Consider the following 20,143-nt stretch of genomic DNA (forward strand, 5'->3'; position numbering starts at 1 on the left):
AAATAATCGAAAATTTGATTGAAATAAGGCTCTACAAACTTCTCACAGATATAAAGTGTGTGGCAAAAAAATTGATACATACATTGATAAATAAAAGCGAATTTAGAGACTGATTTAAGTACGAATTTCCCATATCATCCACCCCAAGTTGCTACGAACTCAATATACAGGAAATAGGGGATTATTCGACTTAAAATCTGTCATTTATAAGACATCAGAAACTTGATATTATTAACCAGAAGCCTTACAAAAAAACTCGTATCTAAACTCATTAATAAAAATAGATTTTTTTTCAGAAGACGTTTGTTACTAATAGATTTTTATTTGGTAGACCCGGCAAAACATTTAGTAAAATGATGAGATTACGAGGAACTATTCGAAAACAAAAAAAAACAATCAGGATATTTGACACTTTCCGTTCAAATCGTCTAGCAACAAAATATAATTAAATTACTCGCCATTTTGTCTTCAGGAACTTTCGCTAGCATTTATAGTAGATAAAGCGATGGTTTTCTAGTGATATGTTGACGTTTGAAATGAGAAAACTTCCGTGGAAATTTCTGGAAATATATTACATTAGAAGTTAACGCATTTTGCTATTTATTTCAATCATATCAATCGATCTAAATCACCATTTTGTCATCTTCATTCAACCAGGAACTAGGATGAAAATACATCTAGTAGTGGGTAATTTCCTCGAGGATTACGCTGCCTCAACACTAGATCAAATCAAGTTTCCTCTTTGCTTCAAATCACCATCTTCTGTCATTTTAATCCAACCAAGAACTAGGTTGATAATACATCTAGTAGTAGGTCACTTCCTCGAGGATTACGCTGCCTCAACAGTCGATCACATCAAGTTTTTTCTTTGCTTCAATTCACCATCTTCTTTCATTTTAATCCAACCAGGAACTAGGGTGATAATACATCTAGTAGTGGGTAATTTCCTCGAGGATTACGCTGCCTTAACACTAGATCAAATCAAGTTTCCTCTTTGCTTCAAATCACCATCTTCTGTCATTTTAATCCAACCAGAAACTAGGGTGATAATACATCTAGTAGTGGGTAATTTCCTCGAGGAATACGCTGCTTCAACAGTAGATCAAATCAAGTTTCCTCTTTGCTTCAAATCACCATCTTCTGTCATTTTAATCCAACCAAGAACTAGGTTGATAATACATCTAGTAGTAGGTCACTTCCTCGAGGATTACGCTGCCTTAACACTAGATCAAATCAAGTTTCCTCTTTGCTTCAAATCACCATCTTCTGTCATTTTAATCCAACCAAGAACTAGGTTGATAATACATCTAGTAGTAGGTCACTTCCTCGAGAATTACGCTGCCTCAACAGTAGATCAAATCAAGTTTCCTCTTTGCTTCAAATCACCATCTTCTGTCATTTTGATCCAACCAAGAACTAGGTTGATAATACATCTAGTAGTAGGTCACTTCCTCGAGAATTACGCTGCCTCAACAGTAGATCGAATCAAGTTTCCTCTTTGCTTCAAATCACCATCTTCTGTCATTTTAATCCAACCAAGAACTAGGTTGATAATACTACCTAGTAGTAGGTCACTTCCTCGAGAATTACGCTGCCTCAACAGTAGATCAAATCAAGTTTCCTCTTTGCTTCAAATCACCATCTTCTGTCATTTTAATCCAACCAGAAACTAGGGTGATAATACATCTAGTAGTGGGTAATTTCCTCGAGGAATACGCTGCTTCAACAGTAGATCAAATCAAGTTTCCTCTTTGCTTCAAATCACCATCTTCTGTCATTTTAATCCAACCAAGAACTAGGTTGATAATACATCTAGTAGTAGGTCACTTCCTCGAGAATTACGCTGCCTCAACAGTAGATCGAATCAAGTTTCCTCTTTGCTTCAAATCACCATCTTCTGTCATTTTAATCCAACCAAGAACTAGGTTGATAATACATCTAGTAGTAGGTCACTTCCTCGAGAATTACGCTGCCTCAACAGTAGATCGAATCAAGTTTCCTCTTTGCTTCAAATCACCATCTTCTGTCATTTTAATCCAACCAGAAACTAGGGTGATAATACATCTAGTAGTGGGTAATTTCCTCGAGGAATACGCTGCTTCAACAGTAGATCAAATCAAGTTTCCTCTTTGCTTCAAATCACCATCTTCTGTCATTTTAATCCAACCAAGAACTAGGTTGATAATACATCTAGTAGTAGGTCACTTCCTCGAGGATTACGCTGCCTTAACACTAGATCAAATCAAGTTTCCTCTTTGCTTCAAATCACCATCTTCTGTCATTTTAATCCAACCAAGAACTAGGTTGATAATACATCTAGTAGTAGGTCACTTCCTCGAGAATTACGCTGCCTCAACAGTAGATCAAATCAAGTTTCCTCTTTGCTTCAAATCACCATCTTCTGTCATTTTGATCCAACCAAGAACTAGGTTGATAATACATCTAGTAGTAGGTCACTTCCTCGAGAATTACGCTGCCTCAACAGTAGATCGAATCAAGTTTCCTCTTTGCTTCAAATCACCATCTTCTGTCATTTTAATCCAACCAAGAACTAGGTTGATAATACTACCTAGTAGTAGGTCACTTCCTCGAGAATTACGCTGCCTCAACAGTAGATCAAATCAAGTTTCCTCTTTGCTTCAAATCACCATCTTCTGTCATTTTAATCCAACCAGAAACTAGGGTGATAATACATCTAGTAGTGGGTAATTTCCTCGAGGAATACGCTGCTTCAACAGTAGATCAAATCAAGTTTCCTCTTTGCTTCAAATCACCATCTTCTGTCATTTTAATCCAACCAAGAACTAGGTTGATAATACATCTAGTAGTAGGTCACTTCCTCGAGAATTACGCTGCCTCAACAGTAGATCAAATCAAGTTTCCTCTTTGCTTCAAATCACCATCTTCTGTCATTTTGATCCAACCAAGAACTAGGTTGATAATACTACCTAGTAGTAGGTCACTTCCTCGAGAATTACGCTGCCTCAACAGTAGATCAAATCAAGTTTCCTCTTTGCTTCAAATCACCATCTTCTGTCATTTTGATCCAACCAAGAACTAGGTTGATAATACATCTAGTAGTAGGTCACTTCCTCGAGAATTACGCTGCCTCAACAGTAGATCGAATCAAGTTTCCTCTTTGCTTCAAATCACCATCTTCTGTCATTTTAATCCAACCAAGAACTAGGTTGATAATACTACCTAGTAGTAGGTCACTTCCTCGAGAATTACGCTGCCTCAACAGTAGATCAAATCAAGTTTCCTCTTTGCTTCAAATCACCATCTTCTGTCATTTTAATCCAACCAAGAACTAGGTTGATAATACATCTAGTAGTAGGTCACTTCCTCGGGAATTACGCTGCCTCAACAGTAGATCAAATCAAGTTTCCTCTTTGCTTCAAATCACCATCTTCTGTCATTTTGATCCAACCAAGAACTAGGTTGATAATACATCTAGGTAGGTCACTTCCTCGAGAATTACGCTGCTTCAACACTAGATCAAATCAAGTTTCCTCTTTGCTTCAAATCACCATCTTCTGTCATTTTAATCCAACCAAGAACTAGGTTGATAATACATCTAGTAGTAGGTCACTTCCTCGAGGATTACGCTGCCTCAACAGTCGATCACATCAAATTTCCTCTTTGCTTCAAATCACCATCTTCTGTCATTTTAATCCAACCAGAAACTAGGGTGATAATACATCTAGTAGTGGGTAATTTCCTCGAGGATTACGCTGCCTCAACACTAGATCAAATCAAGTTTCCTCTTTGCTTCAAATCACCATCTTCTGTCATTTTAATCCAACCAAGAACTAAGTTGATAATACATCTAGTAGTAGGTCACTTCCTCGAGAATTTCGCTGCCTCAACAGTAGATCAAATCAAGTTTCCTCTTTGCTTCAAATCACCATCTTCTGTCATTTTAATCCAACCAAGAACTAGGTTGATAATACATCTAGTAGTAGGTCACTTCCTCGAGGATTACGCTGCCTCAACAGTCGATCACATCAAGTTTTTTCTTTGCTTCAATTCACCATCTTCTTTCATTTTAATCCAACCAGGAACTAGGGTGATAATACATCTAGTAGTGGGTAATTTCCTCGAGGATTACGCTGCCTTAACACTAGATCAAATCAAGTTTCCTCTTTGCTTCAAATCACCATCTTCTGTCATTTTAATCCAACCAGAAACTAGGGTGATAATACATCTAGTAGTGGGTAATTTCCTCGAGGATTACGCTGCCTCAACACTAGATCAAATCAAGTTTCCTCTTTGCTTCAAATCACCATCTTCTGTCATTTTAATCCAACCAAGAACTAAGTTGATAATACATCTAGTAGTAGGTCACTTCCTCGAGAATTTCGCTGCCTCAACAGTAGATCAAATCAAGTTTCCTCTTTGCTTCAAATCACCATCTTCTGTCATTTTAATCCAACCAAGAACTAGGTTGATAATACATCTAGTAGTAGGTCACTTCCTCGAGGATTACGCTGCCTCAACAGTCGATCACATCAAATTTCCTCTTTGCTTCAAATCACCATCTTCTGTCATTTTAATCCAACCAGAAACTAGGGTGATAATACATCTAGTAGTGGTTGAATGGTTCCTTTAGTTGATTGTCGTTGAACAGCCTTCGGTACTGATTAAAAACGAAAAACGACTATTCAGTATCATGTGGCTCAAGTTATGGTACATATACTGAGGTGTTTGTACCTGAGTATCAGTATTATCAATCCTCAAGGTTTCTGACCAGATCTCCGCTTCATACAGAAGACTCAAGTGGATCTTATCCTTCAACGACTTTTGTTTCATCGACGGTGGTGTGTTGAGTCTGCAATTAAACGACTCTCGGTCGTCTTCTTCAAATAAAACCAGAAAGACATCTTCGTAACTAAGGTTACATCGAGCAGAATCGATTTTCAATTGTTGAAACAACCTCCGTTCCGTTTTTCTCAATTTTATAACTCTTTTTTCGAAACAACTCTACTGAGTGATCGTTCGAGCTCTAATACGAGTTGAATATTAATGTGAAACTTGTTTAAACTTGTCACTGACGCCTACATGAAGATACGAGGCCTTTACGTATGAGTTTATCCGTAATGAAACATATTATCGAATTGAATTTATAAAAAACAAATACGCAATACATTTTTGAAAAAATATAAAAGAGTTTTGAGAATGGACATGAATCAGCTAGTAGAGGTCGTTTTGAGGCGAGGCGCTAAAGCAAAAATTTCATTATATACAAACCAACCGCGGTATATATATAAACGATTTCAGTAACAAAGAATAAAACTTTTCATTTTGAAACGCGTATTCATCTACTTTGGAATGTGAATTTTCATCGCTGTTTCAGCTGTTTTTTAATAATATATTTTTTATTTTTATTTCCATAGTCTTCTATACCACTATACGTCACTATAAAATGGTAAAACATCGTGAAATAATGATCAAATCATTCCAAAGTAAACTTGTGATCAAAAAATCGTTTCAAATCGTACGCTAACGATCGAACGTCTAATCCTTCTTCTGATTTTAGCATCTCAAAGCCATCAGTTTCATCTTTTGTAATGAATGGTCCCTCCTTTGACCACAATAACAGCTTCCAATCGTTTATCTATCCATCCAGGAGCTTCCTTCAAAAGCGAATCTTTCTCCAAGTCTTATATAGACTCGACAATCTGCTTTCGTCTGAAAATGGAGTCCCATTGGACGTCGGTTAGACTCGTTACCATGCAGGCACAATCTGCTTTGTGCTGGGGTTGATTTGAGGATACTACCTGATCTATTTGGCTCAAGGTTAACTACCTTAAGTCTTCTCTTAGCTGCCCAGCAACTCATCGTGTTTCTATGGGTTCTTGTTGAACTTGAACCCCAAGGAGAGCTTGATTTCTCAGCAATGTAAAACTTTCTTGGATTTACCGGAATGTGTCTTCCGGAATGGCACCTTCGATGAAAGTTACCAGTCTCTTGGTAACGATGGTGAACTCTGGAAACATCGAACTGATTCAGGTTCAACGCACTGCCCGATTATCGCTGACTATATGACCTCGTCGCCATAGGGTGACAACTTGAGCAGCTTCAGGTAGAATTCTTGTTTTTTGTTAACCGAGATGTTGACATTTGAAGGGTAACTGATAGTGGTGGGTAAAAGAAATAGAGGGAGGGAGAGAGATTCGTTGTGTATATTTGAGTGGGATAAAGAAGTTTTTATAGAGAGGAGGGTTTATTGGAGTTGGCCCTGATGTAGGAGTTGCTCCTCTGCATCGCTGAAAAAAAACGAACTAATAACGTCGCTCGAAGTAGAAGAAAAGGAAACTCAAACCTACAGTTCTTTTCAGGTTTAGGGATAAGTTTTCTTGTTTTTTTTTTGGTTTTTTGTTTTTTTTTCGGTATTTTTGTTTTTTTTTTGTTATAATACAATTCCGTGTTCAGTTTGTTTTGCCAGTGACTTACGTTTCAAGGGGTGTCGTCCTACAGTTCTTTTCAGGTTTAGGGATAAATTTTCTTGTTTTTTTTTGGGTTTTTTCTGTTTTTCTTTTCGGTTTTTTTGTTTTTTTTTATTACAATACAATTTCGTGTTCAGTTTGTTTTGCCAGTGACTTACGATTCAAGGGATGTCGTCCTACAGTTCTTTTCAGGTTTAGGGATAAGTTTTCTTGTTTTTTTTTTGGTTTTTTGTTTTTTTTTCGGTATTTTTGTTTTTTTTTTTTTGTTATAATACAATTCCGTGTTCAGTTTGTTTTGCCAGTGACTTACGTTTCAAGGGGTGTCGTCCTACAGTTCTTTTCAGGTTTAGGGATAAATTTTCTTGTTTTTTTTTTGGTTTTTTCTGTTTTTCTTTTCGGTTTTTTTGTTTTTTTTTATTATAATACAATTTCGTGTTCAGTTTGTTTTGCCAGTGACTTACGTTTCAAGGGGTGTCTTCCTACAGTTCTTTTCAGGTTTAGGGATAAATTTTCTTGTTTTTTTTTGGTTTTTTCTGTTTTTCTTTTCGGTTTTTTTGTTTTTTTTTATTATAATACAATTTCGTGTTCAGTTTGTTTTGCCAGTGACTTACGTTTCAAGGGGTGTCGTCCTACAGTTCTTCTCAGGTTTAGGGATAAATTTTCTTGATTTTTTTTGGTTTTTTCTGGTTTTTTTTTCGGTTTTTTTGTTTTTTTTTTGTTGTAATACAATTTCGTGTTCAGTTTGTTTTGCCAGTGACTTACGATTCAAGGGGTGTCGTCATACAGTTCTTTTCAGGTTTAGGGATAAATTTTCTTGTTTTTTTTTTGGATTTTTCTGTTTTTTTCGGTTTTTTTGTTTTTTTTTTGTTGTAATACAATTTTGTGTTCAGTTTGTTTTGCCAGTGACTTACGATTCAAGGGGTATCGTCTGAGTCGATTTTTTTGTACACGTGTGTATATCAATGGACAATAACTCAAAGTTAATAAAGAAAAATTTTTCGACAGGAACAGAAAATGTTAGTCAACTTTGGAAATCACTGATCTAAATGAAAAACTTTCATTTCAATATTAGTGAAGTTTACATAAAAAATAGATTTTATAGCTGCTCATCTAAATCTTTATGAAGAAAATCTAGTCGTTCGAAAAAAGTTATTTAAAACCAACTAAATCGAACGTATTGTTTGTAAAGTCTTTTGAATAGAATTTAATTAACAACATCAAAGAATATGTCCCAATGAGTTTCTGCGTTTGATTGAAAATAACGGAGAAAAAAACACAGAATAGTCATAAACCAGAGATACTCAATGAGCACTAACCAATATTAAAATATATACGAGGGAACATTAAATTATTCGTATATTTTCAGTTTATAATACCGATGATGTTCAAATAAATCTTTATTTAAAAACGAAAAGTAATATATGCATCAAATAGTCTTTATCAATACTTTATAATGGATAAATTGAGATTTCATGTTTAAGACGTTGTTTAAAAAAACTCACATATACATAAAATTGAAGAAACAAAAACGATTAACAAAAAAATAATAAAAAACAACGTTAATTCTCGTAAAATCATGTAAAACCACTTCAAAACCCCAATTATAAGTAAGATGACGATCGATAACCTCCTAAACCAAGCTCATATTCAATTTCAAATTCAAACAGATATTGATACCACGGTTGCCAAGTTTGAAAGAATTCGTGGAGGAAACCGAAATCCAATGACAAGGGCTTGTCAAACGTTTACCAACTAAGTAGTGTCATTTGTTTCGTATTTTTTCTCTTTGGGAGACGATTTCCCTGAATATTACCAAGAATCAAGCAGAGACGTTTTCAAAGTACAATTTCTAGACTGTTTATGACATTTGCAACGACGATAACCCTTTAAACAAAACATTTTGACTATCCTTGATATTTGTCAGTAAAAGAGGTCACTCACCAGTCGAATAACCTCTCATAAAAGCGAGAGCAAATTATATCCATTATAGACACAAAGTTTTGACGACTGAGAAAAACTACGAAAACGTCCATTTCTAGAAACCACATATACTACCCAAAATAATCAATGCAATCATAAGAAAACTAATTTAAATAAGCTTAGCGTAATTTTTTAGATTTTAAAAAAAGAAATTCAACACCATCGACCTCCAATTAACGTTACATAAGCTATAAAATTCACTTTCAGTCCTAACGAACTAACCTATTAGATTCAATGTCATTCATAATCGAACCAATATTCAGCTACATCCATAAAGATCTAGCCAATTAAAATTTAATGTCATTTAAATTCTAACCAATAAAACGCCAACGATTTCTATCTAGATAATGAATACATAAATGATCGAAAGCTCGGAAATATATTAGATTTAGTACACTTGTTTAATTTTGCCACAATTCCACTACGAAAACGCTCATAATCTAGCTCGCAAAGATTTCGTTCCAATTCATAACTGAATATAATAATATACCTTCCCATCTCTACAGGGGAACAAAAGTAAAGATTATTATCGACCATATTGATGGTATCCATATGTAAACCAGTTTAATTAAACATTAATAAAATCCAAACAACCCAATCAACAATTAAATTGCATCGTATTAAGCCGGAGGAAACAATAAAGGTATAATAAACTTCATTAATCACGTTATACGTACAAGCCATTCCATCATGGATTTTGTTATAACTATCTTACCTTTATATTTATTCCAATTTAACCCACTCGAATCACAAGTAACTAAAAGTTCAAATCACAAGTAAATAAAACTATTTATAGTTCGTATTTCCCAGTGTATATTTTAAGCGGAATTTTCATAATCAAATACTTTTCAAAATAAATTTAAATTAGATGTACAAGTCTAGAATTGGAATTTTTTAGAAATGAAGTAATGAGTCACTGACATCAAAACATCGCTTTTGAATTTCTTGATTACTTTCTTTCAAGTCGTTATATAATTTGAAATCTCATCTACCGCGTATATATCTCGACAATTTAACACTATAAATTCAAACTTTAAAGGACTTTTTGTATTTATTTTAAGACATCTAATGCTTTTAAGCATGAAAACTAAATTAACATAACTGTACACTACACTAACTAATATTTTAGATTTCAATTTCTTCTTTTTATTTTGTCAGTTATCTCTCGTACTTTATAAGTCAAATAACCTTGAACAGAAACATTTCTAGATTCTTCTAACCTAACCAGTTACGTAGCAGTGTTGCCAAGTTCACAATTATACTAACGAAATAGATAATTTGTTTTTATATAAATAAGTTTAAATATATATATATATATATATATATATATATATATATATATCCGAACAAAAATAATCATCATCAGCAAAATATTTCGAGATTCGAGCGGAAATCCCTTTTAATATCACTTAATATGATTTACGTCTTTGAACAGTCTTCCTGTTTATGTTGGGGCTGGGGATTTATCGAACATCATTAACCAAAATATGATTCTTTTATTTAACATCAAAAGAGAAAATGGAATAATCCCACCTCTATCGAAAAAATTCTTTCAATGAAAAAAAGTAATTCAATTCCATGTAATTCCTAAGCGATTGATTAATTTTTTTACGACAATGGTTAGTAAATTTCGTTTCATCGAAAGATCGATATAAAATAGTAGAAAGAAGAAAAATATTTTTATAAAACCCTCAAATAACTTAAAAAACAAAATTACTGTAAATAAGTTTACAGTAAAACTACAAATAACGATTTCTTCAACTATAAAATTTATACGATAATGTGCATCGTCCATTTTGATGTACTCTTTGACGTAATAGCAAGTCGTAGATTTCTCTCTGCACTAGAATCGTAATAATACAAAAATAGAATACTTTTTATCCTTTTTTGTATGTGAATTTTCCCTTAGTAATACATTTTATACTATAAAATCAATATTACAATTCCAAATTAAAAACTTATCATTGCTAGAATTAAACTTGGCAACATAGTAACCTTGAATGTCTACAATTTTTTTATTCTTTATAAAACAATTTACTTCAAAAAGGTATAGATATTTTGAAAAGTATCTCTATAGTGTCAAATTTTATATTGTTATTAACATACATACAAAATCTTTTAGAAAAATTTATCTAAATAAATTAAAAACGTGATATTTCCAATTAGTCGTCGACGCCATCTATTAGCAACTCTCCTACTTACTATTTTATTACTACGAAAGGTTATTTTTTAGACGATTGTAACGGTGAACATCGTTATCTTCGAGAAATTTGAATAAACAAACAATATTCCGGATTCGACTAGTGAAAATCGCATTTATATTCTTTCTACACGGAAAGGAAATTCTACCTACGATATAAATCATTCTCTTTTGAAATACGATGTAAATTCGTTTAGTGAATTCAACAAGTGATCCCAAAAGGTGCTATTTCATCTTTTTTTTTTTCTGTAAACAATCCGCGTTTGGAGACATATAAATGTACGTATAAATATGGATGTGTTTTCTTGGTTATATATATACGTCGTTTACTTGATATTTTTCATTTCTTTGGATTTATAATCTTACATTAAGCAAACAATTATTAAATTATTTCAATTTGTAGTAAGTTTACTTTTTCCTTTAAAATCAAACGTACTTCGTTTACAAAGCTGTTACTTTTTAACTGATAAAAGTGATAAGTAGAAATACGCATCTCTATACCAATAAACATTTTACAGTTTCCTGTATAACTATAGAAATATCGATTACTTAGATTTACAATTGAAAATATAGATGGCATAGCTTGCGGCTATTTATTCTATTAATAACAAACCATAAGGTATTAGAATAAATGTCTACTGAAATGTATATTGGAGGGTGATTCAATTAAATCGTTTTTAATTATAAAGCTTAACACAATTTTGGATGCATTACCAAATAAATAATTGTCGCGTGGAGACAAATCGGGATTATAAAGAGGGTGTTTCTCATCCCAATTCGCTCAATGTTTTATTGATCAGCCGATGTGGATATGATCTGATGTTTTCTTGGTTTTTTAAGATGTTAATTTAAAGGCGAGTATTATTCCAACTTATTTCAACATTTGAGTGAAGAAAACAAGAAAAAAGTGCACTCTATTCGACAGATTTAGTCCCCTCGGATTATTTTCTGTTTCCAGACTTGAAAAAATATGATACGGTGGTCAAAATTTCCTTTTATATTTTATCCACCCTCGTATGTATAATTGATTAATTTATTAGTGTTATTTTATATTGATTTTTAAACTTTTGTTTATTCCAAATGATTTCGTTGTAAATGGATATTTTTCTAAGGAAATTTTCTATAAAAGAATCCGTTTCCCATCATTTTTGAATTTTCCTCAATTTCATCTAAGACAACGAATATTCAAGATAGAATTTTATCGTCATCTACGTTTTACACGTTCTACTTTATCAATCGAGCACAATGACTGAAAATATCTAAATCTGTTCACTCTCTATACCAAATTATGTCTTTGAGATTTCCCAGAGGAACACATCAACAGAGGAGGACGTGGAAGTTTTATCTGTCTAATGTTTTGCCTAAATTGGCACTTCAGTCTCTTAATTACTTTAACTGGGAGTATGCGCTTTCTCTACCGTTCACATTTTTTTTCAAATTACTCGAAAATTGCCGGTTGGAACGGGATATAATTTAACTTTCGAGATGTCTCTTAATATTCACCAGAATATCTTGAAGTATTAATTTGAAAATTTATAGCAAAACCGAGTAGGCGTTGCTTGAAATAATACATTTTGTATACGAGCTATTAAATCTTGTTTTTCGAGCAGTCCAATTCAGGTACTGCTAATTACGAGTGTTGATTCAGCCCCAGTTGACACCAACGCCCAACGCTCATTGGGAATTGTCTAAACGACCTCCAAGGTCTCTATGTGATTCGTACCATCGATTCAAACAATTCCACTCACTCCTGGATCCCCATTAGCCCAAGAGGAAACTCCCTCTTCGACTACTAGCGACAAAACACGAAAAACTTCTTCCAGAAAAGTTCCTCGGCATCATAGATAATTTCCCAATCGCTATTTGATGGAATTCCGAATTCCAAGCCCAGATTCGTTCATCTTTGGTCAGCTCTCAAACCACTTATCGGCTTATAGGCGATTTAGAGTTGACCAGAAGCTGTTTTAATCGATTTCACCAAGGCAAATGCTCTTCCAAGCTGTCTACTATAATCTTAGTTAGAGTTGTACTTCCAGACGTGGCTCATGAACACCAAGTTCGTCTGCAATATTCCCATATCGTGAATTTATTGGGGATCTTGTGAAATCAGTTACCAAGGCACGTCTTTCACGATCATTACAAACTACAGACGTTCAAGATCAATATCCACAAGAATCTCCACACGGAAGGTACACCTCTTTCTCCTATGCTTGCTTTTTATCGTTTCTTCTGGTTTGATCTGGTATATGAGGCTCATTTAATGTAGAAACAAGACACCAGGGGCATCACGGATGATCCTGAGTGCCACTGGTGTGTGGAGGAGAACGAAACTGCGGACCACAGCGCTATTTAAACACCCGGACAAACCCCATAAGCTGCCTAACGATATCAAAGAGTTCAAGCCCAAGGATATCGGACTTTGGTGACGTATGACTCGTAAAAAATGTATCATCTGTAAGTGGAATTTTAATATTGGGAAGCAGGAAAAAGTCGCTGTGGTGCAAATCTGGTAAATACGGTGGATTATTAACCAATACTTAATGCAAATCGTGAATTTCACTAACAATACCTGTTCGTCTATATAAATTTTTAATCTTAAATGAGTCCATGGGAAAAATTTGTAGGTGTGAGCTCTGGAGATGTTAAGGGTGATTTTATTGGTCTTCTTCCACCAATATCCCCCCAGGAAAACACTGGTTTCAGTGGTGGTATTTCGGTTTCTAATCATTCAGTGTCAGCCCAGAAGTCTCAAAATTCGAATATAGTATTTCATCTTCTTGATTTTAGGATCATTTTTCGGACTATAATGTCAACTTTTCAAGTAGAACCGGACCCAAGTATTAAAAATATGATAATATTTTGTGATGTGATATTTAACACTCTTTTCCACTAAACACTTTCCACTTGCACTTAAAAAACGATGATTTCAATACGCGTTCTGTGTTTGTTCTTATTTTAGGATCATTTTTAGGACTATAATGTCAAATTTTCTAATTAGAACCGGACCCAAGTATCAAAAATATGATAATATTTTGTGATGTGATATTTAACACTCTTTTCCACTAACACTTTCCACTTGCACTTAAAAAACGATGATTTCAAAACGCGTTCTGTGTTTGTTCTTATTTTAGGATCATTTTTAGAATTATAATGTCAAATTTTCAAGTTAGAACCGGACCCAAGTATCAAAAATATGATAATATTTTGTGATGTGATATTTAACACTCTTTTTTTGCACTAACACTTTCCACTTGCACTTAAAAAACGATGATTTCAATACGCGTTCTGTGTTTGTTTCTATTTTAGGATCATTTTTAGGACTATAATGTCAAATTTTCTAATTAGAACCGGACCCAAGTAACAAAAATATGATAATATTTTGTGATGTGATATTTAACACTCTTTTCCACTAAACACTTTCCACTAAACACTTTCCACTTGCACTTAAAAAACGATGATTTCAATACGCGTTCTGTGTTTGTTCTTATTTTAGGATCATTTTTAGGACTATAATATCAATTTTTCTAATTAGAACCGGACCCAAGTATCAAAAATATGATAATATTTTGTGATGTGATATTTAACACTCTTTTCCACTAACACTTTCCACTTGCACTTAAAAAACGATGATTTCAAAACGCGTTCTGTGTTTGTTCTTATTTTAGGATCATTTTTAGGATTATAATGTCAAATTTTCAAGTTAGAACCGGACCCAAGTATCAAAAATATGATAATATTTTGTGATGTGATATTTAACACTCTTTTTTTGCACTAACACTTTCCACTTGCACTTAAAAAACGATGATTTCAATACGCGTTCTGTGTTTGTTTCTATTTTAGGATCATTTTTAGGACTATAATGTCAAATTTTCTAATTAGAACCGGACCCAAGTAACAAAAATATGATAATATTTTGTGATGTGATATTTAACACTCTTTTCCACTAAACACTTTCCACTAAACACTTTCCACTTGCACTTAAAAAACGATGATTTCAATACGCGTTCTGTGTTTGTTCTTATTTTAGGATCATTTTTAGGACTATAATGTCAAATTTTCTAATTAGAACCGGACCCAAGTATCAAAAATATGATAATATTTTGTGATGTGATATTTAACACTCTTTTCCACTAAACACTTTCCACTTGCACTTAAAAAACGATGATTTCAATACGCGTTCTGTGTTTGTTTCTATTTTAGGATCATTTTTAGGACTATAATGTCAAATTTTCTAATTAGAACCGGACCCAAGTAACAAAAATATGATAATATTTTGTGATGTGATATTTAACACTCTTTTCCACTAAACACTTTCCACTTGCACTTAAAAAACGATGATTTCAATACGCGTTCTGTGTTTGTTCTTATTTTAGGATCATTTTTAGGACTATAATGTCAAATTTTCTAATTAGAACCGGACCCAAGTATCAAAAATATGATAATATTTTGTGATGTGATATTTAACACTCTTTTCCACTAAACACTTTCCACTTGCACTTAAAAAACGATGATTTCAATACGCGTTCTGTGTTTGTTTCTATTTTATGATCATTTTTAGGACTATAATGTCAAATTTTCTAATGAGAACCGGACCCAAGTAACAAAAATATGATAATATTTTGTGATGTGATATTTAACACTCTTTTCCACTAAACACTTTCCACTTGCACTTAAAAAACGATGATTTCAATACGCGTTCTGTGTTTGTTCTTATTTTAGGATCATTTTTAGGACTATAATGTCAAATTTTCTAATTAGAACCGGACCCAAGTATCAAAAATATGATAATATTTTGTGATGTGATATTTAACACTCTTTTCCACTAAACACTTTCCACTTGCACTTAAAAAACGATGATTTCAAAACGCGTTCTGTGTTTTTTGGAAAAAAACTTACAAAAATTTTCAAACTTTTATTTTTCAATATTCAAAAAAGGCTTTTGAGATTTTGTTTTCAAATAATATACACCTTTCATTGTAGTATTGACATGTTGACCAAATACAACTTCTTTTCCATCATCTTTCACTCTAATGGTGACTGCAAAAGTTTCGTCTTCTTCAAAAGATGCTTCTTTTGCAAATACTTTCGTTGTTAATGACTCTATAAAGTACAATGTCGATCTAGCATGACTACAATTGTCTAAAAAAAAACACCTTCAATTAACGTAACTGCTAGTTACATGAAAAAATCTAGAATATTCTAAAAACTAATACGCAAAAAGATTATATTTTCGCTTGTGAAATTAATTCTGTTCATTCAGCTCTGTAAAAATATCGTAATTTTGAGTTTAATATCGAAATCGAAAATATAACTGGCGCAGTTAATCGGATTCACGAGTACGTGCGTGTAATTAGCATCTGCGTACAAGTCGATATCTCCTACAGATGAAATTGAAGTCGATTACGATGACCACAACCTCGTTTTCGATAAAACAGATGGATTATATAAAAAAATATAGAACAAACTCAAACTCAAAGTGTTAATTATGATTATAACCGTTTATTACGAAAACTCACCATCCGATTGTCTAGATGGACAACCAGGTTGATGCGAACCCCCGTTTGGGTAAAAATCGGCGTCTCCACATGGCGCAGTAAACCCGTACATCTGTATATCAGTATGTATGACGTCGACGAAATCGGCGTCGTTTTTATTGAGTCGATCCGTCTCGAGCATGCTGCTCCACATCGGTCCAGCCGGATCCAAAGCAGTGATCCTTCCAATTTTTTTACCAGCCAGAGATATCACGGATTTTCCTATGTACGAGGTTAATTGGGATCCCAAAGAATGACCTACGATGTATAATTAACCAGAGAAGGTTTTGAAAATTTGATATTACGTGAGATTGATGAGATTTTGTTGCCTTTTTGACTCACCTATCAGATGGACCTTATCTAAATCGACTTTAGATGCAATTAGAAATTGAGCTAAATACATTCCGACTGGTTTAACATTAGCACACGATATGGAGTAACTTTGGTTCCCAGCTCTACTCCAGTTGACGAAAATTATATTGTGCTTTCCAATTTTGAAAAATTCGTCTCTGAGTGGTCTAAACCACGGCGAATTATCATCGGTTGTCCAACCGTGAAATATCAAAACGGTAGATATGTTTTTTTCAATTATTTCAACGTTAGAATTATCTTCTCTTAATTTTTTCCCCGTGGTAGGTTCCGAATTGGTGAATAAAGTGTATAAAATACCATCTTTATTAGCATTGGCAACGGAAAAATCAACTTTTGGTAATTTGCGGTAATTCGCCTTGACGTCTTCATCTTAAAATTAGGAAAAAAATTTACCGTCACTTCTTAAATGTATAGATATATAAACGAGGATAGTTCCAGAAGTACCTGGTCCAAAAAAGAAATAATTATATAACTCCATACCCTGTTTTTATAATAAGAATCGTCGAGCTCCTCTAAATATCCAATAACTACGTAAATCACTTTTTTATTGTTGGAAAATCTCATCAATTTTTCAAGTCCAAGAACCGAAAATCATCCGAGGGGTTAAATATAGCGAAACACTCGATGTAAAACACTGTTTTTGTTCCAAACGCGGCACCCAGTTTTCTCATGTTAAAATTTTCAGTTGTACCATATTCATACATTGAGCATCTTTGAAGTCGTCACCTCATTTGGTCGACCACTGCGTTGCTGGTCTTCCCAGATCGTACAGTCTCGTCTAAACTTTGCTACTCAATAATTTACTATTGATAACGAAGAAGCAAATTCACACAGATTAGAATCTAGTATTACATAACGATGTAGCCTTAAAACGTTTTCAAACATATGACCAGGTACTTTTGGAACCATCCTCGTATATTAGATTCATTCAGTGTCATGTATAAGAAGCATACAGTTTTAAATTTAGAAACGAAATTCAGTACAAACTCCCCATCCACTCTAATTAATAAATTAATTAAAATGAGTCAGATTTATATAACAAAAAAACGTTCATTCGTCGAAAAACACCTGGATTTTGATAAAAAATCAACTTAATACTCGTAAAATTGTTTCAATAAGGTAAACATGTGAATAGGAGACGGTAAAACATAATCGTGAATGATTTTTCGAACTAACGCCAAATTTTCGACCAGATTCGATTCCCTGTGACTTTTTCTGCTTGTTGAAACTCAACAATATATTTTGGATAACGCGCTAACAAGTTTATGGGAATTAGATTCAAGATTGACCTGAGTATTCCTGTTTACAACCGATCTCTTTTCAAAATGTCCTGAATGTAGAATGGCTGTAGCTTTTAGACTGTACAAAGAAATCTACACGTCGCATAATCTTCTAAATCTAGCAGATATTGTGTCTATTGAGACGACAGTTACAATTTTTAGCTTCTAGTGTTACTACAGCCACCCTAATAGCCTGATCTATCACCTTGTGACTTATCTCTATTTACGAAAATCGATTTTTGAAACGATTGAAGACTTCTAAAGTATGATGACGTATTTTGCTACAAAAATTGTTCTTTGTCAAGGTCAAGGTATCGAAGTTTTTGGGGAGGTCATCCAAAATACAGTCGTCGGGAGGAATTATACGGCTCTAATATATCTATTATTGTCTACTATAAGAAATTGATTTGATAGAGTTCTAAATTAAATTAGATTTGCCTCGAAAAATCACTCACTATATATCTATTGAGTCTATAATATAATTAGATATGACCTTGAATACGTGAACGATATCTGAAAATTAATTATCTAATCTTAATCATTGATCTAATAAAACTATTTTCGTAACCTCATTGTATTAAATCATTATCAACTTACCAACCATATTAATTTTAATTTTATGACAATCTACTAACAACACAGTAACTTCATAAACACAAAATTTTGATTTTATCTTTTAATTCACGAATTAATACTCCATTGTTGTCGAGTTTACACGAAACAAAACGAGATACTAAACTTTTAATCCCACATCGATTCAGTTCATAATTGATTACGAATCAGTTATTACTAGTTCTAGAATTCTAGACTAAATAAAATAAAACATTTGTTTACGTAGGAGACATAATAATTTTTAAAACCTGCTTGAAAACACTAAAAAAAAGCAGTAGAACATACAGTAGTGAAATAACCCGTAGACAACTCGACAGAGAGCAGTTGAACGTTCAGTAGTTTAAAAAACCATTGTACAACTTGATAGAAAACAAATGACCGTATAGTAGGTAAAATAAACCAGTTTTGTTGACCCATTCACATGGTATACGTATAATAGTTCAAATGACACCGTTATAAACTAATAGAGAATGATAAAAATGATAAAAATCGATTAATATACGTTAATACAATTGAATATTCTAAAAATTAATTGATTTTTGTTTATTTGTCTTAAATATCTCAATGTTTATGATTTATTGTTGGTTAAAATCGAAAATTAACTTATTTCGTATGTCTTTTATTCAAACTAAATGTATCACACTGTAGATTTTACTATGAAAATCATTATGCTTCACTTCCTACCTACAACATGGCACCAACAAAATTGTGAAACGATTGTTACATAGATAAATATTCGGATACACATGATTATATGGAATCACTATATGAACTGGACAAAATATCATTTCCAACGTTACATAACTAATAATTTGTTATAAAAAATATATTATTTTGACCCTGACGTTATGGTTATCAAAATAACAAAACAAGAACAAAATTTTATTAATATGCGCGAAACTAAGAGAGATAAAGATTGCCTGAATAGAGATAGACAATTATTTAACCGCGGATTTCTACCACGAATATTCTTTTACAAAATGAACTAAACTTTTGAGAAAAATTATCAGTAGAAGAGACATATTATGACATTATAACCTAAAATTGAAGATTGTATGAAAAAAACATTTGTAAACACGCCTTTTGAAACATATTTCACGATTCTGAACCGAAGCTCCCAAATTTTATTCCACTATTGCAAAATACACTTAATAAGGAACCTATTAACAATAAATTTGATCTAAGTATTTATTTACAACAGAGTACGTTCTTTGAAGGTCCTCAAAATTAGTGTAAATAAAATAGATCACTTAAGATCCACATTTTTATGTATCAACATCTTTTTTTGTATCATATTAAGATCTAGATTGCAAAATAAATAAAAAATACATAAAAACCCATTGATTTTGTTTCCCAGTAAATCTTTCAGCAACTAAATAAGAGACAAGTAGCAATAAATCGAAAATATTTCTCTCTCCCTTATTTGGTATGCATAGTCTAGGATTGAATTCCGATAAAATGTATTTACCATAAGTAAAATGTCTTTTAGCAAACATAAAATTCCGTTCAGTAAAGAAACTCGATGTAGGTCCATTTTACGAGATAAAAATCGTAATAGTTTGCACCCTAAGGCCTATCGATGCGGAAAGCTCACAGTTTCCTTTCTTTTTGGTAAAAAAAATATATTACTCGTCGTTTAAAATATGGTTAAGTACATATAATGTAATACAAAACAACTTACAACAAACACCCGGTATATATAAATGTTTAAAGTAA

At 32.9% G+C, this 20,143-nt stretch overlaps 2 protein-coding genes across 3 annotated transcripts in view; one reads left to right on the forward strand and one right to left on the reverse strand.

The window, feature by feature from the left end:
- Positions 1-20,143, forward strand: part of LOC130446216 (TWiK family of potassium channels protein 7-like) — a 149,677-nt gene that overhangs the window by 56,839 nt on the left and 72,695 nt on the right. The gene's annotated exons all lie outside the window — the stretch shown is intronic.
- Positions 15,527-19,222, reverse strand: LOC130446217 (lipase member H-A-like). 2 transcript variants are annotated; one of them, XM_056782315.1, is made up of 4 exons: positions 19,112-19,222; positions 16,506-16,904; positions 16,146-16,421; positions 15,527-15,768 (listed from the first exon to the last, which is right to left on the reverse strand). In XM_056782315.1, the coding sequence occupies exons 1-4, from the start codon at positions 19,173-19,175 to the stop codon at positions 15,542-15,544; spliced, it is 966 nt and encodes a 321-aa protein (XP_056638293.1). In that variant the 5' UTR covers positions 19,176-19,222; the 3' UTR covers positions 15,527-15,541. The 2 variants fall into 2 exon arrangements, with proteins under 2 accessions (XP_056638293.1, XP_056638294.1); XM_056782316.1 differs by lacking the exon at positions 19,112-19,222 and adding an exon at positions 18,413-19,023.

Source organism: Diorhabda sublineata, chromosome 7 (genome assembly GCF_026230105.1).
Source record: "Diorhabda sublineata isolate icDioSubl1.1 chromosome 7, icDioSubl1.1, whole genome shotgun sequence".
Classification (NCBI taxonomy): domain Eukaryota; kingdom Metazoa; phylum Arthropoda; class Insecta; order Coleoptera; family Chrysomelidae; genus Diorhabda; species Diorhabda sublineata.

What these genes read in the sequence shown, in the direction of transcription:
- LOC130446217 (XM_056782315.1), bottom strand. Translation starts at nt 19,175, where the DNA reads ATGTGTATCCGAATATTTATCTATGTAACAATCGTTTCACAATTTTGT. An exon ending in AGATAAGGTCCATCTGATAG is followed by an intron (nt 16,422 to 16,505) that starts GTGAGTCAAAAA and finishes TATACATCGTAG; the next exon opens with GTCATTCTTTGGGATCCCAA. An exon ending in TCCATCTAGACAATCGGATG is followed by an intron (nt 15,769 to 16,145) that starts GTGAGTTTTCGT and finishes GTTTTTTTTTAG; the next exon opens with ACAATTGTAGTCATGCTAGA.